The sequence below is a fragment of the Balaenoptera acutorostrata genome, chromosome 3 (assembly GCF_949987535.1).
Source record: "Balaenoptera acutorostrata chromosome 3, mBalAcu1.1, whole genome shotgun sequence".
Taxonomy (NCBI): Eukaryota; Metazoa; Chordata; class Mammalia; order Artiodactyla; family Balaenopteridae; genus Balaenoptera; species Balaenoptera acutorostrata.
This window is the reverse complement of record NC_080066.1, coordinates 141,295,874-141,323,024: the sequence shown is the minus strand read 5'-3', so window position 1 is coordinate 141,323,024 and position 27,151 is coordinate 141,295,874. Positions and strand designations below refer to the sequence as shown.

Below are 27,151 nucleotides of genomic sequence, written 5' to 3'. Positions count from 1 at the left end.
CTTTACTAAGGGATATCTCTAAACACATCTACACTAGGTGGCAGCATTACAAAGGAAACTACTGTTAAAAAAAAAAAAATCCTATTTCTTTAAATTATGCTTTAAAAATGATTTTAATTGGTCTCATATAGGTTATATGTTTGAATAAAACTCTCATGGAATTAAATTTTTTTCATTATTTAAACCTTTATATTCCCATATGTGCCTGGCGTTGTTCTAGATGTGAAAATGCAAAGGCGAAACTCAAAGCATGGTGAATTTTCTGGTGCACTTACCACAGTACTTATGAAATTATGTGGCAAGTGCAGTGATAGGAATCTTGCAGGAATCAGAGGAACCAGCCCTATCCATGATAAGGAACGGTGGGGGTGAGGGACAGCTTCTTATAGGAGACTTATGAGTTGAGTATAAAAGAGAGTCAAAGAGAGAGCAAAACCATTTCGGGAAGAAGGTACACTACAAGCAAAGCCAGAGATGAGAAAATGGTCGACACTGTACAGGCAATAAAGACTCTGATATGGTTCGCAGGGGCAAGTGGGGAGGTGAGGCTGGAGAGGTAGGCAGGAGGATCAGATTAACGAGAGCTTTTGTGTATCACGTTAAGGAGCTCTGATTTAATCAGATGTCAATCAGTGCTTCTCAATCTGAGCTGAGGTACGTCTATCACTAAAATATAAACATCAAAATATAAACAGCATTATTTTCCTAGAAGGTCAATTGTATTCATATTTGAGGGAGAAAGGTCAAGATAATTTAACGTTAGAGAATTACATAGCTTTTTGTACCAAAAAGGGGAGGAGTGATCCAGAAAGTTTAATCAAGAAGTGTTTTTAATGGACTAGGAAACCTGTAATCTAAAGCAACTATGCAGTACAGGATTCATTCGTTCTAAATATCATGGGGCGGGAATTAAACTTCATTTCTACTTTAGTGCCAGTTGTCGTGCCACAAACATAGTAGATGCTCAAATGTTTGAATGATTATAAGTGGAAATTAGTATAATAAATAATAGCCATTTGTGGGACATTTTGGATATAAGAAGTTTGGTATGTTAGATTTTCTCAAAATTGAGTAAAATTTTTTCTATATCTTGGTTCTTAGGGGTTATAGCTGTGAGAAGTTCCTAGAAAGAGCTCTAACCATAAAACAACAATCTCCTGGTCAGACTCAAAACCTTACTTGGTTGGTCTCTAAGCAGGCTGCCTTTACCCGCCCTGTCACGACCATTTTGCTAATTTTCTAATATAACCAGAAGGGGAATGTCACTCCCTTTCTTGTCTTCTCATTGTAGCTCCATCACTTTTCTTTCTCCCCAGCCCACCCCTATACTTCATACTGAGTTCAAAAAATAAAAAATAATTCCTAAAAAAACGATGGGCCATCTCTGTTCTATCATACATTGACATAAATACAGGCAGTAAACACCATAAAATACTTCTTAGCTCTTTTGTCTTCATTTTTCTTAAAGCTAACCCCAGTGGTGAAGCGGTCACTATGCGTACTAGGCACTGAACAAACTCCTTACAACAGCCTTTTGAAGCATGACCCTTATTTAACAGATAAGGAACACGAGATTTAGAACAGTTAAGTTCTAACACCCAGGCCACACTATAAGTACCAAGACTGCAAGCCAGGACTGAATCAAGAATTATGTGATTCCAAAGCCAGTGCTCTGCCACATTTTCTTGTCCAGTAGGGCTGGGGCTTCTTTTCCACTTCATGTTAGAGCTAAGGGCTTCAAATCGGTTTTCTCACATAATGTTCAAGTTGAAGATAATACAGATACATGTATTATACTCTAAACAAACCGATGCTCAAAGAAAAGTAGTAATGTGTCTAAGGTCATCTGGATATAGGCAACAAAGTCCGGATTTAGTAGTCTGGGTACAGAACCTATGCCTTCAGCCACTGTGTTACACAGTCTTATAGTAAAAAGTGGGACAACGAAGCAAATAATTACAAAAGCTGAAAAAAGGCTATGACAGAATATGTACAAGGAACGGTAGTATTTTAAAGAAACAAGGAAAGCTATACAAGTAGATGCAGTAGGTGGCTCTTGGAAGCTAAGTACGTGTTTGGAGTTGAGGAAACCATCATTGCACTAAGACAATAAAAACAGCATGTGGAGTTCTCTGGCTGTGGGGTGTTGGGGGCCACATCAGAAGGGGTCTTCCCCTCCTCCTGATTAATTTGGAGAAGTCAGCAGGGGCCAGATCATGAATATTTTTGCTTGCCATGCTAAGAAGTTTAGATTTATTGCATAGGTCTGTTTTTCTTTCAGCTTTTCAAAATGTATGTCTTCTTTTGATAAATAAAAATCTCCTGCTCTTATAGTATTTTTTATAAACAAAAGTTTTTTTGTGTGTGAAGATGAAGGGAAGCAACTGAGGCATTTTCACATGACATGATATGATTTTCACATTAGGAAGTCCACTTCTTGGAAACCTGGATGAGATTAAAAGGGCACAAATCTGTTGACAGAGATGCAGTTAGAAGACTATGGCAACAGTTCAAGCCAAAGGTAATAATAAGCTGAAGAACTCAATGGCAGGAAAGCAAGAGTGGAAGGAGGGAATGGATCAGGAGATATATGTAGATAGATGTAAACAGATGTAAATCTATTAAGATTTAGGAACCAACTGAGTGTAGATAATGAAAGCAAAAGAAAAGTTAAGGACGACTTCCCAATGTTTGCTGGAGTCATGTGTCTAAAGTGGTATATTAATCGTGATAGGCATTAAAAGAGGAAAAGCTGTTTTTGAAGTTGTTGTTTAGGGGTAGGAGTGTTTCAGTCAAGTACAGAAATATTTAGTTTATAATACAGAAGAATATCCAGATAAAAATATCAAATTGGCAATTAAATGGAAATAGTTATGAATAGAAATTTGAGAAACAGCAATAGAAACCATGGGCAAGGATGAAGCTGCTCAGGAAAAATATGTAGGATGAGGAGATGACCAAAGACTTTCCTTTCTAATCCACAAACAGAAGTAATCCTTCCTCAAATTATGCACTGTATGTCTCTGAAATATATTTGTTTTTTCTTTAAATAAATTAGAACCCCTAAAGGAAAAAGACCTCATCTTAATAATCTCTGGATAGCACCTGCTAGAGTAAGTATGTATGGTACATAGTAAATGTGCAATAAATGTGGCTGAATTAATCTATAAAGTTAATTTTACTAAATTCTAGGATGTATGGTTGTATTCAACTTAAGTGGAAGAAAGCATACATAGTCTTTATTACAGTTAATAGTTAAAAAAAGTTCTGTGGACTAATTAAAAATTTCAAGTTATGTTTTATATTTCATTTACCTTTCATCACAATAAGAAAACTTCATATCCAGACTGTGACGACTGAGAAAAGTCTTGCTGTCTAAAGGAATTTCAATATTTGATGGATGAGGAATGGGTTCACAAATCAGCACCAAGCACGTCATAGGTGGTTTCTTATACCCACACTGAGATTGGTTACTGTTGGTATCATATACATGAATATGGCCTGTGCAGTGAAGTACCTATGTATGAAGAAAAACAAAGCAGTTTTTTAAAAAATTTATGCTAGTAAAAAACAAAATGCAGAGACAGTTGAGTCTGACATGGCAAGTAAGCTTTGATAAAATTTACTGTCATTAGTAGATTACTACAATACATTTTTGAAAATCAATAAATGTTTCCCTACAACACCACCCATGACCTACTCCTCAGGCACCATAAGATTACTCTTTAAAAAAATTTGCCTTCATACAAATCTGAGCTGATTTTTCACTTATCTGGTCACTGTTTGATGGTTATTTCTTGATCTGATGACTGTGTTTCAACACTGAGCAAAGAAATGATACAACAATGAATAGAAAATTAATCTCTATCAAGATTCAAACACTGGGTGGTTGGCAAAGCCAGTAGTGTCACAATGCACATAACTTAAGTTCATGCCTCAAACTGGTGAATTACTACACTGTTTGGATGTTAAATCTATAAATGCCAAGGAACAGTAAGTTTTTTGCTCATAGTTCTAATACTGTCTTAATTTTATTTATTTATTTATTTATTTTTGGCCACACTGGGTCTTCGTTGCTGCGCATGGGCTTTCTCTAGTTGTGGCGAGTGGGGGCTACTCTTCGTTGCGGTGCGTGGGCTTCTCATTGCAGTGGCTTCTCGTTGCAGAGCACGGGCTCTAGGCATGCGGGCTTCAGTGGTTGTGGCACATGGGCTCAGTAGTTGCGGCCCACAGGCTCTAGAGCGCAGGCTCAGTAGTTGTGGCACACGGGCTTAGTTGTTCCGTGGCATGTGGGATCTTCCCAGACCAGGGCTCAAACCTGTGTCCCCTGCATTGGCAGGCGGATTCTTAACCACTGCGCCATCAGGGAAGTCCTCTAATGCTGTCTTAATACTAGAAATGTCAAGATGTATTAATTTATCTATAAATCAAGTGCATTCACAGATCATTTTTACTTACTTTCCATGTTGCAGACTTTATGTTCATAGTTCTCCCCCGGCTAGTTAGGGTACACTTCATTCTGAGAAAAAAGCTCCGCTGTGTATTTTGCTCTTTACCCTTTTTCACAAGGCCTAATGAAAACATGAAATAAAGTTAAAAAACATAAGTAAACACACAAATTTATTACAGTAAGAGTAGCACAGTCCCCAGCACCTAGGTGCTATTCAATGAAAAGTGTCAACATGAGCACAACTGCTTTGCGCATTCCAACACACCTAAGGGATTTAACACACTTCTAGTAAGTAATGGGTTCACAGTAGTAGTGATTCCCTGAGTTGGTGGGATGAGAATCCATATTTGGGATAGCACCTAATCATTTCACATTCAAGCCAGTAAGGTTGGTCAAATTACAAAGAAATATAAACTTGGTATGAATTCGCCCTATAACTGTGTTATCAGTGTACAAAGCACACCCAAAAAAAGAACTTCAGCAATCTCCTCCAAACTTTTACTAGATGTGCTAGCTCAATTTATAATAAATATTCTGTATATTTATAGAACTTTTAAAACAGAAAATTTCTTTTCAATAGCAAGTAACATTTTTATATATCTGATTTTTCTTAAATCTTCCTGTAAAGCAAGCAGGAAATTATCTCTACTTTGTTACTAGGAAAAAAAAAAAAGAAAACCATGTTGAATGACTTTTCAAAGCAAAGTTAGATTTAAATAAACTCAAGTCTATTTACTCCCATTCCAAGCCTCAGATAACTAAAAAAATGAGATTAGACTCAGGTGACTAAACAAACAGCAACTTGATTTCTCCTCTTCGTTGATCAGTCTGATTCACAACAAATACAAAAATATTCATTATTCAGGATCTGGACTAGATACTTCAGGCAATATAAAGATGAACAAGACACAATGCCTGTCCTGAAGAAGTTAAAAATTGAGTATACGTAGTGAGGCCAATGACAACAATACGATGTAGAGTAAGCGCCCAAGGCTTATAAGAACTCTTTAAAGGAGTACAGAGAGAGATTAGAAGATAACTTCTAGTCAAGGGGAAATATAGTCAAGGGGAAACCAAAAAGTCCTTCTTAGAAAAATAGACATTAGAATTTCAGTAAGTAGAGATGAATAAGAAGAGTATTCCAGGCAGAAGGAAGAGAACGAAAAACAGAGAGGTGAGAAAAAACAGCACATATCTGGGGAACAGTGCATAGTCCAGTTTGACTATAATATAAAGTACATGCAGAGGAGTAATGAGACAAACTTAGAAGGGATGGTTAGGGCTATAACTAGAGGGCCATGGATGCCACAATGAGGAGTTCAGCCTTAAATATACAAAATGCAGCTTCTAAAAAATTTGAGTTGGGAAGCACAATAGGAACTTAAGGAACATTAATCTAGCAGTAATATATATGATGTGTTAGAATTAGAATACAATGATGGTAATGAGGGGCTGAGCAGCAGGCAGTAGAAGTGAAAAGAAGGGTGACAAAAGACAAATGAAGAGGTAGAATCTATAAAAACTCAAAGATTAATGGAAATAAGGGAGAAGAGAACTTTTAAAAAAAGACCTGGAGATTTTAACGCTAGTGTATTGAAAGAAAAGTAACATGTGGAAAAGAAACAAGATAATACGTTTAAATTTAGGCTGCTTAGCTAGAAATACTGGACTATTGAGAAAGAAGAGTTCTAGTTCATACTCACAATTATGGAATATAGGCAAGTTGGGGCAGTCTTGGTGCTGATACAAGTTATTTGGGTTTACTTAAATAGGACTGAATTTGCCCTCCCTAGAAGCATTTGAAAGTGGATTTTAAAAAGACACCACAAGAACCATAATGGTCTTGGTGATGGTATTAGGGATGTGTGTGTGGGGGGTGGGCGTTGTGGTAGCAGCAGAGATCCACATGTAAATTCTCTGGGGTATTTTCGGTCCTTCAAAATCTAAACTTGAATTGGACTGACCTTTGGGAACCCAAAGCCTTTGAACTGGGACATAAAGATATTAATAAATTTAAAAACTATGTTAAGTGAAAAGTACTAGCATTTTCCTAATGAAAAAAAGTTTTTAAACAACTAAGTTTTTAGCCCTATAAAAATAAATATCTTATAATAATTTAATGAACTCTAAATCTTATTTTTAGAATTTAAATGAAATAGGACTATGCTGTATAAACAATACCTCAGGCTCTTAGTGTATCATCAAAATGTGATGCATTGCAGCAGCCCCACTTTGCTAAAAGTGAAAATCTGCATTTTTCTTTCCCAACAAAATATCAAAAATTCATTAACATTAGGAATGATTTTTTTAAATGTTCATAATTAAATCACAAATTTATTATAATAAGAGAGCACATGTGCTTTGAATGTTCATGTGCTTTAAAAAAACATTTGGTTAAAAACATACATTTAAGCTATAATAAGTAGACTATATCTGATTTAGAATAATGCATTAGCATCATTACCAAATCAAAACAAGACTTCCATATATCCATGCACTTATAGTCTAGCCCAAGGGAAGCACTGAGCTGCCAATACAAACCTCAAAGTGTAAACACTAAATTAAACTCATCAACAGCCCACTTAGGTCCTTGCTTAGAGTATATTTACTCCTCCTTTACACAGAATTCTAAAAAGTATTCATTTGCTTTCCAAGTTCACAGTAAGAACACGGCATGAAATTAAATAACAGAAGAGGGCTCCAAGGTGAGAAATGGCAGTAGAGTGTAGTGAGAGTTGGTGAACATGAAAAGAGCTCTAAAGTACTAAGGAGTGTGGACTTGAGCCAGTCTACCTTAGTTTAACCCTTACTCTGCTGTTTATTAACCAAGTAATCTTCAGCCAGTTATTCAATAACTCTGTAACTCAGTTTCCTCAGTAAAATAGAAATAGTTAACCTCACAGGGTTTTTAAAGGAGTTAAAGCACATAAAATTGAGAAAACAGTGTCCTGGCACAGACAGGTTAACTATTAGTATAAATGAGGTGAGATTAAACAGAAAACCATAAAAAATGATTAACAAAGAAATATAAATGAGGTTGTTTAATGTAGAAGCAAACAAACTTACACTTAAATGGGAGAGCTGCAAAGAACAACCACAGAGCAAAATGACAAATTTTCAGTGTGGTAACTTTTGAGTCATGAAAGAAAGATCAAATTATGATCCATATACTCTGTTTAAGAAGGCACAGGTGTGAAAAGACTTTAATTCAGTTTTTGTAATTCACAAGGTACTTTTCTCCCAAATCTTGGAACATTTTATTATTTTTAACAATTCATTCCTGAGTTTAAAGGTCTGAGCAGGTCTTTTTGTTACTGCTAATGTGGAGGCATCCATAATGTAATACTTTCTAACTGAACTGCATAGTCTCAAATTATTGCGAACAACCTGAGGGGTCAGACAGCAGTTATGCTCTTTAAAATTGGGGAAACTTTTTCTTTTTCTTGGGCATTTAGAAGCTTGAACCCAAACTGGCACCTCAACTTTAATAACTGTCTAAAATCCTATTATTTGTATTATGACTTCCCCTTGCCTTAAAGTTACATTCTAAATTAACTTCCTTGGTCCTGATTTTTATTTATTTTCCCATTTTATCAATTCTTATATTTGTATAATTATTTACAGATTAGGTGGGCTTTTTTAAAAACTTAGGTATTTTTATGAAATTCCTAAAAAATAGAATAACATAGACTTAACAAAGAATAGAGTAACATTTTATTAAGCATGAAATGAGGTTTGGCCTTAGGTTACAACAGCAAAATTTTAAAATTAGTGACAGTATCCAATTAGGTAAAACCACCTGTCACAATAAATCAAACAATAAACTTTTCTTCTCACCATTTCTGTGTGTAAGCATTTCTCTCATTTCCTCATGGTCACACGGATGAGTAAAATCAAACACACTGTGTCCGGTTAGTTCAAACTGTAAAAACATTAAAAAAAAAAATTAGACCTATAACATAAAATCATAAACTCATACAGAAGCGCTCTTAATATGTGGGTATTTTACCTGAGTTAATCCCATGTATTTGTTCACATTATCAGAAATGTAAATCATGTCACCATCATCTGTGAGAACCATAACAAAACCGTCCAAGGCTTTCAAATAAAAGCAATTCATCTGTGCCTTCATTTCATCTTCAATATCCAAATCACCTAAAAAAAGCACAAGAAGAAAAAAATAATTAGTTAAAAAGTTATACTTAAATGATAGTAATATTCAGATGTTTTTATAAAGTTTTCCCCAGATACTTTATTTAATACATGCAGCATATATTTTTTCTATATATTTAAATTTTTTCTCCTGTCATTCTTTTAACACGAAACAGTCAAGGCCAGAGGACAGGAAGACTAAAATTAGATCTGCCAGGGGCTTTTAATGATTACTTAAACTAATGAAGCAAGGCAAACCACTGAAAAGAGAAGGGTCATGTCATTAAAAGTAAGATAGATACAGGTAGGTAGGTAGGTAAGTGCAGCAAGAGAAAAAGAGGGGGAGGGAGGCCAATATCTTAAAATTCCTGAATGAAGCTTTAAAAGCAGGTAATAAAAAGGATATCATGTTACAAAAGAAGTGAGAGTATGACCACCTTCTAAAAGTAATTTCCAATTACTTCTGATTTCTAATTTTTAGACCTATCATGTCCTTGTAAAACAACTCACCAGCATCCAGAAGTTTCCTCACACGCAAATAGCTGATCGTAAGCCTCATAACAGAAGCCTTATCAAGATGTGAGCTCACGTTATGGGGAAGTGGCAACTGATGAGCAAGCTCATAAAAAACTTCAGACTCTTTACTTCGTCGAGATCTGGCTGCATCTCTAGACTTCTCTTTTCGACGTTCAGAACTTATCCTATTTAACAAAAGGGGAGGAGGAGGAGGAGAAGAGAAAAAAGACAGAATACGTTAGTTTGCGTTTGCTTGAATAAAACTCATTTTACATTTTTCTGCTTACCATGAAAGGATAAGAAGATGCCATGTAGTTAAATTATATAGAGATTTATCCTACTATATAACTGTATTTTTTTAAAGACAGCTATACAAATTTTTGGATTACTGAAGACAAAAGGAACTCTCACAAGAAGTCCAAGGTGAAGCTTCACACCTGTCCAAAGCAAGTGTTTCCTCCCTGGCATGTCAAATTGGAGAGGATGTTTTTGATTTGGCCAAAATCTGAAAAGTAGCCTGTATATCTAAGGCTGCACTTTCATAGCCATTCAAAAGTAGGCTCAACTTAGAGACTTTTTCCCTCTATGCTACCACATGAGCAATACTGACTATAAGCTACAGGAATTTATATCAGCATCTATAATCAGCTGAAGGTAAACAAGGCTAACCTGGTTCTATCCTTAGCTTCTTCTTTAATAGCTATTGTTTATTAAAACCTACTATGTGTCAAACACTATCCTGTACTAGTTCTCTCATAACAACCTGTAAACAGGTTAAATATTATCCCTATTTTACGGATGAGGAAACTGGGATTCAGTAGGTTAAAAATAGCCATGCTGTAGCAGACAGGATTTCAACACAGGTATTTTTTTTTTTTTTTTACTTAAGTCTCTGCTCTTCCACAAGGCTTTATCTTCTTAATGGAGAATGCTGCTTCTACCTCAAATACTCAGCTGCTCTCCTATGACCCTCAACCTAATCCAATTAAATCAATTATTTATTAAATGTTGAAAATAGCCATTACCATTTATTGAGCACTTAGCACTGTGCTAAGAACCTTGCCAGCATTATTTCACTTAATCTTCCTTATATTCTGTGAATTAAGTACATGATTGTCTCCACCTTAAATCTCTCCTCCCTCCAATGATCTACAAAGTTATGAGGTTCAATCATAGAAGTAACATTCTCAAAAACAAGCAAGGCTCTTCATTCTCAGAGTATGCTCCTGTTATGCTGTATAATTACAAAGTGAAATTCCAGCAGCGGTGTTGTGACAATAGTGATGATATAGTTTTAGCACTTGCTCAAGTTTGTGTGCTCATCTGACTTTTATACTTTAATAAGGAATGTGAACATTTGCTATTATTAGTCAACTTTGATACAAAAATTTCAATTCAAGCAACTAGATCAATTTAACTTGAGTATCTTGAGATTTAAGGTGAGCTATTAAAAATTATTACTACTTATAACTACTGATCTATGTGAATCAGGATTTTGTCAATGCTGTAGAATTTTTTAAAAACACAAAAATATATTCGATGCTATAAGTGTAACATGAAAATGCAAGTGTCCTCAGTCTACAACTTCATTTTTTATTTGCATTAGAACTTCATTGTTCTCATTGATTTTAAGTAAACGTATTAAATTTGAACTTTAAAATGTACAATAAGAAAAGTTTAAAAAACCTAATTATACATATACTGAAGTTCTTGGGGGTGGGGGAGACATCTAGTGTGTCCCCATTGGCCCTAGCATCTCAGATACTGTTTCTCTCACTTCTTTTCCCTTTTGAATTGGCAGGTAAGAGGCAGCAGTGGAGTGGGAAACAGATATCTATCTGGTTCAAGTAAAATCACCAAATAAACAGTGATGATCAATGATCTCATGATAAACCTGAATATTGGTTCAAATGCCACAATTAGTCCAGGTGATCAGAATTTAATCAGCAACTTTCATCAGATTTACTAAGCCCTCTTTCTTTTAATTACTCAACCAAATCTAAGCTACCAACAAATTACTACCCAACTGAAACACCTGGTGAAAAACTTAAATCCTTATATTACATGCTATATGCTTTTAAAGGGCATCTGATAAAGCTAACCATGCTGATGGATTATCTCTGTATCTTTAGGAATAGTTGTATTGTTCAGAACTTTGAAGATAATGAATGTCCAAGATATGGCAACCAAGTTTTATAAGACAAATCCATTAGAAATGTGAGCTTGAATAGAACATTTAAAGGATAATGTATTTAAGCTAGTGAAGACTGTGAGAATAAGAATTTGAGCATGAGCCAGGATTGTGGAAAAAAAGGAAGCCTCAATAAAACAAGTAATATGATATCTCAAGAGTTGACAAACCTAAATTAGATGAAGAAGGTGATGAAAATCAGTATGTCTTCTATTCATAATCAATCTAGACATAAAGCAATCAGGAGACCTGTAATAAAGATTTAATGAAGAAATTTATCTGATGTTCTTCACGTGTGACTACAGGAGCTCTTAAAACATTTCTCAGCTAAAAGCTAAAACTTCCAAAATTCTTAATAATTTTAGCATCTGAACTGCCCAGCTTCTTGTCTACTCACAGGAAGGCTCTTTTTATCAGTTCATACCCCATAGAATTACAGTACTATTGACCACAAATTATTTCTGGTAGAGCATGGAATCTAGGTCCCACAAAGATGAATCCAGTACTATTTATTTACTTACTATTTAGATGGCACAATAAAAGTTTTGTAGACCAGAACAGGCAGATTTTTAGCATGCAAATAAGGGCACTGTTATTCTCTAAATTATCAATTCCATCTATGTTGTTTTTATTAAGTACAGATCAAGTAAAGATAGTCACACTAGAAATCAGTCAAGAGTACAGTAAAAATTGTCTTTTGAATAGTTTGCTTACCCATTTCCATGACCATTTTAGAATCAATGTTTGAGTAAACTAGCAGTATAGCTTAATCTTTGTGGTACTATAGTTTTCACATACTTATTATTTCATTATTATTTAGCATACAGTACTGGACAAGAAGCTAGTAGTTATATCTTCATATGATTTTGTATAGGAAATACATTTAGAGCTGCTGTCTTATTAAGCTTCTTGTGTACAGAGTTCATGAATAAGCAATAGCCATTTTACAGAGAAAACCTATTATTCTTCAGATTAATAAGAACACAAAATAATTGCATATATGTTAATTCATCTAACTGTGTTGAAACCTATTATTCTTCAGATTAATAAGAACACAAAATAATTGCATATATGTTAATTCATCTAACTGTGTTGTCTACTAATTGCACAAGAAAAGCCTGTTGGCATTCCTAATTGTAAATATTGGTGACTTTTAGAACTGAAGTTAGATCATAATCATTCGAAATGTTAACAGATGATCAGACATTTCTAATAAAGTTAAGGTATAATTTTAAAACAATCTCTCAGCTCTATTATTTGCGGCTTTAAAAATTCTTTCTGGCCTTGAAGGTACAAGTTGTTGTTGTTTTGCACTTCTTGTGTATTTCTATAAGATAGACATTCATGGGCTTCCCTGGTGGCGCAGTGGTTGAGAGTCTGCCTGCTAATGCAGGGGACACGGGTTCGAGCCCTGGTCTGGGAGGATCCCACATGCCGCGGAGCGGCTGGGCCCGTGAGCCACAATTGCTGAGCCTGCGCGTCTGGAGCCTGTGCCCCGTGACGGGAGGGGCCGCGATAGAGAAAGGCCCGCGCACCGCGATGAAGAGCGGTCCCCGCACCGCGATGAAGAGTGGCCCCCGCTTGCCGCAACTGGAGAAAGCCCTCGCACGAACCGAAGACCCAACACAGCCAAAAATAAATAAATAAATAAATAAATAAATAAATAAGAAAATCCTTTAAAAAAAAAAAAAAAAAAAGATAGACATTCTGAAGTGAAATTCCATTATCTAAAGGATGTGGCATTTAAGTTATCCTTTCCAAAAAGATCTGTTTCCATTTTTGTCTCTGCCAACCCATGAATGTGTATTTATTTGCCCATGTGTTCTGTGGTAATATATATTATGGGTCATTTTTATTGTTTCAATTTTTGCCAAGCTGAGAGATGAAATTTGTATATCTCATTGTTTTAACTGCCCTGTACTTCCTAATGTCTCAGGTCAGAGGAAATTCCAAGGAAATTTTCATTCTTTAGTTGGCATTTTGGCCTGCAGCTTTAAATCTAAACATCTATACATGGTGTGTACTATGTACACAGTGGTATTCTAAACGTTTTTCACCTATTAACTTATTTAAATCATTATATCATCACCATGTTACAGATAATGGAACCTGGATAAATAGTTTACCCAAGTTTACACAGTTAATAAATGGTAAGCCTATATTCAAACTTAAGTAGTCTGGCTCTAGAAACCATGCTATTAACACTAGACTATGCTGCCTCTCAGAAACTCATTTTAATAACCAAGATAAGTATTTATAAGTCCAGGCCATTATTATAAAGTTCAAAATTGGTCTACTTTACATCTCCAAAGACATAAAAGAGAGGTATAGGGGTTGGCTTTGGAATTTAGGACCTGACCCTAAGCTATTCAGAGGAACTCATGGCCAGGCTCTTTCCTGGAGTCTGCTTATAAATCCAAAATTCTAACTGAAAGGCATCTAACAATGGCAATACTTTCTGCCCCACTGACTACCTGTTCAAGGCAAAGCACCCTTTAATGGGTACTGCCAGCCACTAAGGGGAGAGAATCAGTAATCCAATCAACTCATATACTCCCACAAGACTTTATTTTTAATTTGTGCAGAGGAGCATCTCTGTACTTAATTTGAACATCTTAAGCTCACTATTGTTGGTGTTTTTTTATTTGCTTAACATCCAGATCCCCAAAGTAAAACCAATCTGCATACTTACTTCAGGAGCTCTGGTCAGGCATAAACCAATTGCCAAGATACCTATTTACACAAAGTACCATGAGAGAAAAGATGAAGAGAATTTTCCCCCTTCTAACATTTATTGAGCACTTACTATGTGCTAGGCACTGTGTATTGCTTTCACATAAATATAATGCTTTCATGTATTAGCTCATTTAATTATCATAACTCTTTTAGAGAACCAAAACACTAGATGGGAAGTGGCCTTCCTGAACCTCAGAATAACCATCTTCATTCAAGAACTATTCATTCAATAAATATTTATTGAGCATTCATCAAGTACCATGCACTGTGTAAGTACTAGGAATATAGTGATAAGCAGAACAGCCCTCATGGAGCATAGCCAGCCTCCCACTTAGTCTACTGAAATAGTTACCTAATGCGATATTCCCAAATGCTGATCTAGCTGCATTGTAATTACTTGGGGACAGTCAATATTTCAGACTTCTGGGCCTTACCTTTGTAAATCTGATTCAGTAGATCTGAAGTAGGGCCCCCAAATCTGGGTTTTTTAAAACTCCCAAAATGTATATGATACACAGATTTAGGAACCACTGACTGAACTAATCTGCACTGTCATTTTCATTCAATTTCGCCCTCAAATTACTACCACAATGATACTTCCAAACTAAGAACTCCGATATTATGTCCTGCTTAAAATCCCATCAAAGGTACACAGGACAAAGTCTAATTATTTTCAGATGAAACCCTCCTTTAGCTATTTTCCTGCCCATCTCTTTACCCTCATCATTTCCCACATTTCTTCGGCCACATTGTAGTTACTCAAAAGCATAGTATTTTATTCATTTATGGCTCACTCACTCCACTCTCTCTGCTGGGGTATCCTTCTCAATATGTAACTTGGTAAATTTATGTGAGAAACTTTCAAGATTCAATTCCATCATCACTTTGTCTCTGTTTTGTCTTCCAAAAACTGCTCCTCTCCCCTAGATCCGACCACTCTGGTTATTTTGCTATATTTATGTTCCTCTACAGTCCTTAAAGCTTCCTGGAGGCAGGAGACTGCCTCGTTCATTTTTGTGTTCTTAGTAGGCATGTGCATAAGTGGCTTTAAGTATTTGGCCCAAATCTGCTATTTGACTTTAACTTCGGTCCATGGAAGGTTAACTGCCCCTTCAACATTCTTTTTTGGTATCGCTGAATTTGTGATTCACCAGCATTCCTGTGATCCTATAGATTACAATCATAGTTAAACAGAGTAACGATGTCAGTACTATGAACAAGGCATACTATTTGGATTTACTGCGATTATCTGGATATGCACTTTCAAATATAAGTAACCATACTCGATGTTAGAATGGAAAAAAAAAAAAAAAGCTAAAAATAAAAAAAATTCACCAAGCGGTGTAACAGTGAATAGCACCAATACCATCACCAAGCAGAGTAAGTGATCTTGAGAGAAAAGAGATTTAGAGCATAGGGAGAGAGCTGAGAAACTAGAATACCTATCTGCTAAAAAGAAGCTTGAAGTTTAAGATTACTTCCCTTATCACTGCAATCTGTGTCAGGAAAATGCACGAGTTATAGTTAATGTTGTTAACCAATTAAATCAATACCTTAATCACATTTATGCCTTCCTAGCCCAGCTGGAAACATGACAGTTGATTCCTTTTGTTTTCTATAATCTTTTCCTAGAAAGTGTTGTAATTATTATCATAAGACACAAAAGTTTTCAGTAAGTTGATTTCTAATCTTATTGGCTTTTTTTCCAAGGGGGGGTTAGCCTTAGACAAGTATTTTGTATTTATTATTAGGAGTATTCTCATCATAAATAGGATTTGTTGTTATATTTTCCATCTGGTAATTGCTGCAAAACCAGAATACTTCAGATAATGTTTAATTTTTTAAAATCCCTCTTAATGGACAAATCAACAAAAATTTGACATTTCAAATTAAATTTTCAGGACAGTTAGCTAGCTATTATTTATAATTAATTTCTCCAGAAAAATGTCTCTGAACTCTAATCAATAAATTTAAAAATGAACCTTTAGGATACTCATGTTAGAGAATGTATTCATTTATTCCACAAATGTTTCTTGGTCATCTCCTATGAGACAGATGCTGTTCTCAGCATGGGACATAGTACAATAAACAAAACAGACCAAGTTCCTACCCACATGGAGCTTATATTCTGGGACAAATATGTCTTTGTTTCTTCTCTTTATTCAATAGTCGTTACCAGGGTCAATCCCTAACTGACAGAACATTAGCCATAGAAATAATCTTCCCACAAAACCAAGTAACATAAAATTTTAGGAGACAAGGCAAAGTCTACAAAAATTAATCTGTGCTTATATAAGATGTTACAATACAGTAGTATGCAAAAACAGCAGGCTCTACAACAAAATTTGAGTATTAATCCATTTCTGTGTCTATGTAATGCATATTTATGTATATAAATAAATGTATAACTTATAAATGCACAGATAAAACCAGAAAGATACAATGTATAAAGTGTTAGCAAAGTTTACACATGTTAACAATAGCAGTTTCAAGATGGCAGGATCACAGATTATTTTGTTCTTTAAGAAAATCCACCACTGAACTAACACTGACACTATCAGTGCACCTGCACTTGTCAGAAAAATCTGAAAGAAGTAGTCATCTTTTAAACTTGTTTTCCAAAAAGACTAACTGAAAACAGGTTAAATTTTTTCTTCATTTTGGAATAAAGCAAGAGCAATCATATTTCTTACAGGGAATGGAAAGTAAAACTGAGTAAGCAATATAATTCAGTATTTTCAGTTTCTCATTCTAATCTAATTTTCAGATTTTGAAAATTCATCATTTCGTAATTAATTTGAAATTCCAAAAGACAGGTGAAATGGTTTATAACAAAAAATATTAAGAATACATATACTTGTATTATTTTTGAAAGCAGCTTAAAAATTTCTTGGTTTAGATGATAATTATCTTACTAACTTACTAACTTAAGATCTCTTAAATGTCCACAATTAGAGAAAGATGGATTATTCACTTTCCAATAACCTCACAAAAATGCTTAGTTTTAACACTCGATTTTCTAATGTTGCAGTAAAATAAATAGGGGGAAGAAAGAATCACTTTTAAATTAGAGGGTACATTCTGAAAATGAAATCTGTATCACATCTGAGATAGCATTAGTATGTAAATGTTCTATCTATGCACTAATTAAATTAATTAGCTAATAGATTTACATCCGTTTAATGATTGTGTATTGAAGTTCTGTTTGGAAAAAGAATATGCTTTTGTTTTTAGATTATCCTTAACTAGTGATTTAAAAATCAACTCTCTCAGTTCAGAATTGGTATTAAGCCTCTCAAAAAATCTTTGATCCCCCTACAATATATAAAGTACTAGATAAATTTTAAAAATGTGAAGCTACTACTCTAAGATGGAGGTTCTCAAACTTTAGCTTCCCTCACAATCAGAGTTTCCAATTTGAAGGGCTGGATGGGGCCTGAGAATCTGCAATGCTAATAAATTAGCAGATAATACCAAAGATGCTGGTCTGGAGAATACCTTGAGCCCCTCTGCTCTAAGAAAATACTTCATTATGTGTCCTTCAAAAATGCCCAGAGAAGTAAAAGATTGTTCATCAACACTCAAAAATTGTCTACTAAATACCTTCTCTTTAAAAATCTGCCCAAATGCTTTACAAACAGAGACAATATATCCAGACTCTAAGACATTAACATAGCCACATACTTAGAACTCAGTAACTATAAAATACCATTTGGACTTACACAAAATTAATCAATGGTTGACCTGTGGTCTGCATCACAATCACCAATAGAACTTTCCCCCCCCAGATGTTTGTACCTAGATCCCAATCCTGGAAATTCAACTTGTAGGCTTGGCATGTCAGTTTAAAATACAGTCTTCTGTGTACAACATGATTAATAAATTGGCACTGCTGTATGTTATATATGAAAGTTTGTAAGAGAGTAAATCCTAAGAGTTCTCATCACAAGAAAAAACTTTTTTTCTTTTTAAAAAATTTTGTATGTGTGTGAAATGATGGGTGTTCGATAAACTTATTGTGGTAATCATTACATGATGTATATAAGTCAAATCATTATGCTGTCCACCTTAAACTTATACAGTGCTTTACATGAATTATATCTCAAGAAAACTGGAAGAAAAAAATAGACGAAGTCCAATTAAAAAATAATAATAAAAAAGAATCTCTCAGATGATTCTGATGAGCAATCCTAGCTGTTCAAGGTTTGTGTTTCATCTATAGGTGCTTGTAAAGTTTACAGATTCCTGAGTCCCATCCTAAGTTTACCAAATCAGAACCTCTGTGGATGGGTACCTGGGAATCCTTATATTAATTAAACACCCAGGTGATTCTTAAGCCACAGAAGTTTGAGAACCATCAGCAGATCTTATAGCAGAAGTTTAACAGGTTAGCCAGCAAATTTGAAAACTGAGAAAAATTTATTTGTAGCTGCAGCTACCTACACATACCATGATAACTGTGTTTGTCAGGCAGAACACTGAACTGAGTGGATTGGGCAATACTATGAACGAAGTACAATTGCTGGGAATAAGAAGCTAGAGGTACCACTCAGTAACAAGCCAGTAATAAAGTATGTGCTTAGTAAAAAACCAGTAATTTTCCTCAAAAAGATCAGAGCATAATTAGGCTTTAAAGATGACCAAATAATGGTGCGACGTTTTTTCAATTCTCTGAAATAATTTTTTATAAATCACCTTTTAAACTCTTTATGAATGCCACAAACATCAAAGGATTGAGACTCACTGTCCGTGAGTAACAGCTGTGTGTTAATGGCTTTCCCGAAATCACGTCACCTACTCTACACTCTTCTCCCTTAGCATTACCTCCCCCTCAGCTTGTAAATGCCTGTTTCCCTTATCATATGCTTTCCGATAGTAGTAGAACTGAGACTGGAAATCAAGGTCAGTGACATTAAACTTTGTGCATGTGTATATTCAGAAAAATGTATCCTTAATTATTTGCTTCAATATAACAAGATACGTAAGTTATAATAATCAAGTTCTTTCTTATATAGTAGGAAAAAAAATCACATGGAATGAAGGTATACACACAGAAATCACACCCTGAAGATTTTTCCTGTTTAGTTCTAAGCCCTGACCATGATGAAGTTTCTGGAAACGATGACAAAAGAGAAGCTCTTCTGAAGCAAATGTCTTGATTTTCCACCTACACCAATCCATCCTATCCAATGTTACCAAATAAAATTTCAACTAACCCTCTGATCCCGTTTCTTGTCTATAAAAAGAGGATAAGTAATACTATTAAGTGGCAGCTCTCAGATTCCACCTAGAAATGATGCCACTGTATTTAATACGGCCGATGCCTTTCCACATATCAGATGCTTAACATAAGTTTTAAATTTAAATTAAAAGATTAAAGAAATTTAAGGATGTTTTTACTTAGGAATAGAAGGAAGAGACATGATAACTACCTTCAGATATTTGAAATGGATGTCACACAGAAGGCAGATTTCATAATTTATGCAATTCCAGAGAGTAATAAGTGGGAGTTACAACATGGCAGGGTTTGCTCAATAGAGTTAAAGCAGTGCTGAAGGTAAGCTATAAGAATTTTTAAATCTATTCTCATTTTGGTGGCAATGTAAGAAAAAGAAAAGGAAAAAAGCATGTTATGGATCATCTAGAAGATCTCTATATAGATCTCTATCATTGTTAGAAACGTTCTGTGTTTGAAGTTGCATTTGTTTATGATCAAATTGGTACCAAATGATCACTAAAAGGAACAGGGTTACATTTTTAAACGTGGTACACACAGATTGAGGTCACTGGGCACATCTCAAAGGTTCACAAGGATTACTTTGCTCCAGAAGAGATCTAAACATTAGTCAGGGTTGAGAAATACTGGGATAAAGAACTTTCTAACATTTAAAGCTGCAAAAATGAATAGACTGTTTTGTGAGAATGCTTTTTGGTGTGTCTAAGAAAATTCTCACAGCAGACTGGCAAATTTGTAAACACAATTATAGAAGATACTCCTGTGATGGTTGATATTAAAATAAATAATAAAACAAATAAATAAAAAAACTTCAATCCTGAAGTCAATTATTTTGCAAGAACCTCAAACTTAAAATCACACTGTACTAAATAATAAAAGATGGAACACATAATGGATGAATCAATTAACACCAAAAACTGAATGTTCAACTATGGCCTGAGCCATCAACAATTCACTGCTCTGCTTGACAAATTAGATGCACAAGTATCTGCTGAATAAATGAATGTGCAATAATATGTTACAGGCCATGGTGGTTAGGTGCTAGAGTAGTGGTCTAGGGTTGAAAAAAATTTTTGAATCATCGAGATAAATCAACTTCATATTATCCAAGAAAATATCCCTTCCTCCACTCACAATGAAGGTTCTATTGATTTGACACATAACTCATTTAAACATTTTAGCTATGTTACCTGCAAAGGTAGGCAATTTCCAACTCTCCTCTGCAAACAGACTAAATAGACATTTAATGAAGTTTTGACATCAAAAGAGCATGGAAAAGTAGGCTTCCTTAATTTCCCATCCTGTAACAGCCAAAGAAATATCCTTGAGAATATTCTTCTTCCTTTACTATTATCACTGTAGAAAATGATTATTTTAGAATAACCTGTCTACACAAAAAAACAAGTATCTTCACTTAATTTTCAAAGGCCAGACATTCATGGAAAAATAGCAATGTAGAGGAAAAGCAGCACCAACTATTCTACTACTATTATAAGTTCACTGATGGTTTGGCTCAAAAGGACATCAGCCTTTGTCAGATTGTCCTAAAGAAGGTTTGAAGGATTCGAAATAATACCATGAGACTTCAAGGGAGTGAAACTCTTCTGAAAACAACTTAATAAATATAATAATAATATGGATATAATTGGTTTCTAGTTTATTAAGCCCTTACTTTGTGCCAAGAACTGTTATGAGTGTTCCACATGGGTTAATATCTCTTTTGTCCTCACAACAATACTATAAGGCAATTACTCTTACCCTAATTTATGGATAAACAAAGTGAGACCTAGAGAGGTAAAGCAACTTGTGCAAGATTACACAGCTTAAGTGGAAAAGTAAGCAGCCAGCCTCTAGAGCCAAACCTCTTAGCCATTAGTCATTCATTACTACATCTTTCTTAAAGAAATGAAAGCCTTAGTCCAGAGAAGAGATTTTAAGCTTTCCCAAAGGCACAGCAAGAACAGTTGTAGACCAACTAGGCTTGATAGAGAACTCTGCAGAATATGAATTCTGGTGATTTGCAACAAAAACCTATAGCCCAGCATTGATCAAGAGTCCTGTATGGGCTTCCCTGGTGGCGCAGTGGTTGAGAGTCTGCCTGCCAATGCAGGGGACACGGGTTCGAGCCCTGGTCTGGGGGGATCCCACATGCCGCGGAGCGACTGGGCCCGTGAGCCACAACTACTGAGCCTGCGCGTCTGGAGCCTGTGCTCCGCAACAAGAGAGGCCGCGACAGTGAGAGGCCCGCGCACCGCGATGAAGAGTGGCCCCCGCTCGCCGCAACTAGAGAAAGCCCTCGCACAGAAAACAAAGACCCAACATAGCAAAAATAAATAAATAAATAAATTTAAAAAAGAGTCCTGTATAAGGAGATAAATAATAATCTACATCAAGACAATCAAATAATCTACAAAAAGACATTTGACTCATGTAATATGGGAACCCCGCTGACATTTAAAAATGAATAGTCCAAGCAGGGAAACTGGCATTCATCCAAGAGACTGATTGATATGTGGATACTAGAAGACAGAGGGAGTTTCTTTTTTTTTTTTTATCATCACAAACTGTATGGATGCAGACATGGGAATGCTTAGTGGCCATAATTCATACCATATTAATAGCTTGTCAATGGCAGAATGAGGCCAACATGCAAATCAAGCAAAATATAAACCAAGTAATATTCAAGAGAAAGCCTGAGATTACACTTTAAGGACATCACTTAAGACTCTGGGTCTAACTGTCCCTTAAACCAAAGCTAGATTGTGTGAGCTAGTAATAGCCTCCCAGCCCACACCCCCCAAGCTAGTTTGAGCTGTGTTTCATCACTTGCAATAAAAAGAATCCTAATACACTTACAAACTGCCAGTGTTTCATATTAAAAACAAACTTTAATGATGATAAAGTACAAGAAAAGGGCACTCTCAAATACTGCTAGAGAATATAAACTGGTCTAAACTTTCTGGAAGTTTAGAGTAGATTTAAGAAATGTTTGCTAAAGATGAAACAGGGGCAAAGATATTTTCCACATTTGCCTAGCTGATTTTCCCCAGCCATACACGCCTCTTAGTAAACTTTTTACTCGGTGTTCTAAATACATAGAATTGGCAGGCACTAACCTTTAACATACCTTAAAATAGGGTATTGAGATCTTTTCAAGGCCACTACATGTTAACTAGCTATATTTATTAACAAAAGTGTTTTCTGACCTGGTTTTAATAGATACTATAAATGTTTCTAAGTGATGAAAAATTAAAATTTGAGATTCAAGAAACTTCTAAAGTAGCACAAGAGATGCCCCAGCATAAGAAAAATTCCTATCAAAAGTGCAACATAGAAGAGCAATAATGACTTCCAAAAAATCCTTTTAAAAATCTTAAAACCTTCCTCTGCTTTCTTTGTTCATTCAGTTATCCTTTCATTGTTCATTTATTCATTCAAATACTTAAGAGGTCACTGTATGCCAGTAATCTCTTTTACATCACAAGTTTCAAATTCAGTCTATTTGTGATCTTGCTCATTGAAACACGTTTCAATTTTATAACTGAAAAAAGGGGAAGGGGTCACTTTAAAAGATCTATATGTAAGAACAGAAATATATTCCAACTCAAAGACTTAAACGTTCTGCCTTTAAACCTTCTGTTTATTTTTACCATACTATTATTCAGTTGGAAAAAGAAATTCTCATAAACTATTAGGAAAAGTGGAGAAGCACAGGGAACTGTCACTAATGAGTGAAAACTGCAATATTAGCTAGTAGACACTTTAAATATTTTGTGACTTTCAAAACAACTGGTAGAACTACAAGAACTACAGTAAGTTATGTTCCATCACTAATTTTTGTCCCATTTACAAAACCATAAATTTTGAAAATCATACTTGGAAATAATCTTTATGTTTAATATTATAACCAAGTGAAAATTTTAAATGAAGACACTCATAAATAACAAGTGAGATCACCAGAACAACTAAAAGATAACATCTTGGGAACAGTTTTTTTAATAAAAATAAGTCATTTCAATTATAGTTTTAAGTTCTTTAAAACAAAGTTACTAATGAAATGGGACTTTATCAACAATAGAACAGGTAGAGACCATTTTAAACAGTAAGCATTTTTCTGAAGAAGTACTGGCACATCAAATCTTTCTAAGTCACTAGAAAAACTTAATTCTCATTTTAGAGTTGCTTAACCTCACTTCTGATAAAGCTTCCAGTGGCAACTGTTCTCTGCTGTTAGTTTTAAGTTGGTTAATTATTCACAAACAAACCCTTAAAAACACAACCACTTCAACAAATCTATTATGATGCCGACTACCATAAGAACAGAAAATAACAAGTGTTGGGAAGGATGTGGAGAAATAGGAACCCGTGTGCACCGTTGGTGGAAATGTAAAATGGTGCAGCCACTATGGAAAACAGTATGGGCAGTTCCTTAAAAAATTAAGTTAGCATATGATTCAGCAATCCATTTCTGGGTATACATCCAAAATAACTGAAAGCAAGATCTCAACGAGATATTTGCATACCCATGTTCATAGAATCACTATTCACAATAGTCAAAAAGTGGAAGCAACTGACAAAAGAAATGTTCACATGTTGAGGTGTGGGGAAATCATTCTGGCTTATACATAAGTTAACTTGAATTTTATGCTAACTAGAACAGACTGTGGCCTACCAAATATACACTGTACATCTGCTTTAATTATTACAGAAAAGGGCACACTGACCAGAAGTAAAGAATGTCCATGTTAAAAATAAAGATTAAATGCCTCCCTTTCTGGGAGGCCAAAGCTGGTACTCCTTCGATGATAAGACTCCCATCCCAGGTGCCAAGGCCATACTCGCTGTGTACTTGCTGATCTGCTTTTTTTTTGAAACCTTGAAGGAATGTATCTCTGACTTGTTTTTGATGTTTTTTGTTCTGACAAGACATAAAACTATGCTAAAACCATGCTTCTCCAGAGCAGTTTCTCAGAGTAATCTGGGAGGCTGTCTTCTGGGCTATAGTCCTCAGTTTGGTTCAGAGAAAACCCTTTCCTATTTCTATTATAGATTGTCTATTGATTATTTTTGTCAACACAACCTAAGTGTCCATCGAAAGATGATTGGATAGATAAAATCTAGTATACATTATTCAGCCTTAAAAAGGAAGAAAATTTTCACATATGCTACAACATGGGTGAACCTTGAGGACATTATACTAAGTGAAATAAACCAGTCACAAAAAGACAAAAATTGTACGATTCTACTTACATGAGGTATTTAGTAGTCAAACTCATAGAAACAAAGTAGAATGATGGTTGCCTGGGGATAGGGAGAGCGGTAAATTGGAGGTAGTTGTTTAATAGTTACAGAGTTTCAAATTTACAAGGTGAAAAAGCTCTGGAGATTGGTTACACAACAATGTGAATATACTTAACACTATTGAACTGTACAGTTATTTATAGTTAAGATGGGAAATTTTATGTTGTTTTTTAAAACCACAACTTAAAAAAACCCCACAATCACTTCAAAAGCTATGGAGGAAAAAAAAGTCATGAGGTAATCATTAAAGTTTGTTTTTATAGATTTAGATTTTATACATTATATTTTCCTAAAAGGGTCATGTCTGGCAAACAGATATGGGTTTATTACTTTTTACTGCAGAAAATACAAGTTTTAATATAAAAATCAATGCACATACAAAATAGTTAATTTTTGATGCACCAAGAGACATGGATACAATTATCTTTAAAATTCCAAGGCCTGTAGTAGACTTAAAAATTATCACTATACTTTCACCGAAAATACTGAGCAACAAGAAAATTGGCTTATCTTAGTTTCAAATTCTTTTTCTAACCCTCTAGTTAAGCAGAAAACATACACAACACATACATCATACATACATACATCCATCCATCACAAATAGCGGAAGGCCAGGTAAAATCCACCAACTGGATAATTAGTTCCAATGTTTAAAAAAAAAAAAAGAGAGGAAGAAACAAGAAAAAAAGAGAGCATTCTTCTTATGAATTAAAATCAGTATCTTAATAGAAACCTAATCCAACAACATATTTAAGTCAGATTATTTTCTCCTACTTGAAAAACAGACCTATGTTAACAATCTCAGACAAGAAAAGAATATAGTATTTTAAGTATGTACATTTTTAAAAATTATATTTTAAGAGGACATGTCTATAAATAAGCACAGTAATCTAACCCAAATATTTAACATCCATGCATGGTAAGTTTTTTATTTCACCACCAAACACAATAAACTATTATGAGTTCTTCCAAAAAAAATCAGTCAAGAGACTAATCCCCCTCAGCCTCCTATACACCATTCTTAACATAAAACAATAGAATGTAACCACAAAATCTTTACCTTGAGCCCAAACACCATTAGAGCTGCAAAGACAACGGAAGTCAATAGGTAGAAAGATTGAATGTTATCTAAACTGCACAAAATGCTTTGCAGTGGACCGCAGGAATGGACTACCACACATAATCTAAAACAACATGATAATTCAGTAAACACATACACATGGAGGAGTGCACTAATATAAATTTTATACAAATCGAGCTACAAAAATCAGACAAACAGTACAGGCTTGAAGCCTTGCCTTGAGATAAAAGCCTAAGATCTTACCTCTGGAGAAATTCATAAGTAAAGGACAGTTTTTCTACTATGTAGGCTCACGTTTTACCACAAGTATTTTATCAAGTCATCATATTTAGCAAAGATTAATATTTATAAAATTGTCTACTCCAAACTGTGGCATCAAGACAAAAAAAAAAATGTTTTAAGTTACTGCCATTCCTAAGACTGCAGTGCCTTGCACATACCCTGGTAAAATGAACTGTCTGACTAGTATATGTGTTTATGACTCTAGACTCTAAAGTCCAGAGTAAATTTTAAGTAGCCTGTTTGGGGAGGAAACAAGGGGGTAAGGAAATGTGAAAAAGGGGGCCTAAGGTAGACAGTAAATCAGATGCTCAAGAATAATTGATGCTAGATGCCAACATAATCCAGGGATGTACTGTTTTAACTGAAAAGAATCCCCTTTAAAGTTGTGGATCCAATGACAGTCTTTTCATTTTTAGGAGATATAGAAAAGAAAGTGGGGAGAAGGGGAACTAACACAAAGAAATATTTGGAAGGACTTGCAAAAAAGAGTTTTTAAGTGTTGTGGAAGTTTAAACTAAAACTTTAACAGGTAACACCTATTTTCAAGTATATAATGTCACCAAGACTCCTAAACCAAGCACTAGGCATTATCACATTTAATCTTCATAATAACCACTAAGATGGTTGCTATTATTATCATCATTTCAAAAGGAGGAAACAGGTACAAGCATTCAGTAACTTGCCCAAGCTCACAAGGCTAACAAGTGAAAAGGCTAGACTCAGAGGTGTCAGGTTCAAATCCTATGCTCTTAACCACCAGACAACCTCTTCAAGAGTTTCAAGAGGAAATCAAAGTAAAATTGTAACAAGAAAAAAGTTTACTAGTAAATGAGAGCTTCTTGATTTTTAATGACCAAAGTTAAAGAAGGAAATTAAGGAAAGTCCATTCTCTGAGATTTTACTTTAATGATCCAATAACTATGTTTTGGAAAACACTGAAGGAGTCTGGCCTAAAACCTGAAAGCGAACAATGAGCCTCTTGACACTCCACTGAAATCTAAAAATCAACATTAATGTGCTATTAATTAAGTCCAATCCCTACTACTAAGGAATCAACACGAAATTCCCTATGTTAAATCTATTATAACTATACCCAACCTCTGTTCTGATTTTTTCCAGTCCTTCAGCTTTTGAATTTCCTAACCCTCCTTTAAAAAAGACAAATTTGTCTCCCCACCTGCACTCTACAGGCTCACTTAAAATGGA

General features: G+C 34.9%; 1 protein-coding gene and 1 long non-coding RNA gene across 3 annotated transcripts in view; one reads left to right on the top strand and one right to left on the bottom strand.

Moving 5' to 3' along the window:
- LOC103007827 (uncharacterized) overlaps positions 1-19,261 on the top strand; it is a 34,841-nt gene extending 15,580 nt beyond the window's left edge. The window contains exons 2-4 of the long non-coding RNA XR_452026.2: positions 2,426-2,521; positions 3,059-3,113; positions 19,061-19,261. This is a non-coding gene — a long non-coding RNA (uncharacterized LOC103007827). The remainder of the gene's footprint in view (positions 1-2,425; positions 2,522-3,058; positions 3,114-19,060) is intronic.
- The window catches only part of HIF1A (hypoxia inducible factor 1 subunit alpha), a 41,891-nt gene that overhangs the window by 12,377 nt on the left and 2,363 nt on the right, over positions 1-27,151 (bottom strand). The window contains exons 2-7 of one of the 2 annotated variants that reach the window (XM_007192959.3): positions 11,480-11,558; positions 9,113-9,303; positions 8,460-8,605; positions 8,288-8,372; positions 4,459-4,571; positions 3,315-3,517 (exon numbers count right to left, since the gene is read on the bottom strand). In XM_007192959.3, coding sequence (XP_007193021.1) covers positions 3,315-3,517; positions 4,459-4,571; positions 8,288-8,372; positions 8,460-8,605; positions 9,113-9,161 — 596 coding nt within the window. In that variant the 5' untranslated portion in view covers positions 9,162-9,303; positions 11,480-11,558. The remainder of the gene's footprint in view (positions 1-3,314; positions 3,518-4,458; positions 4,572-8,287; positions 8,373-8,459; positions 8,606-9,112; positions 9,304-11,479; positions 11,559-27,151) is intronic. The other variant, XM_007192958.3, reaches the window with a different exon arrangement.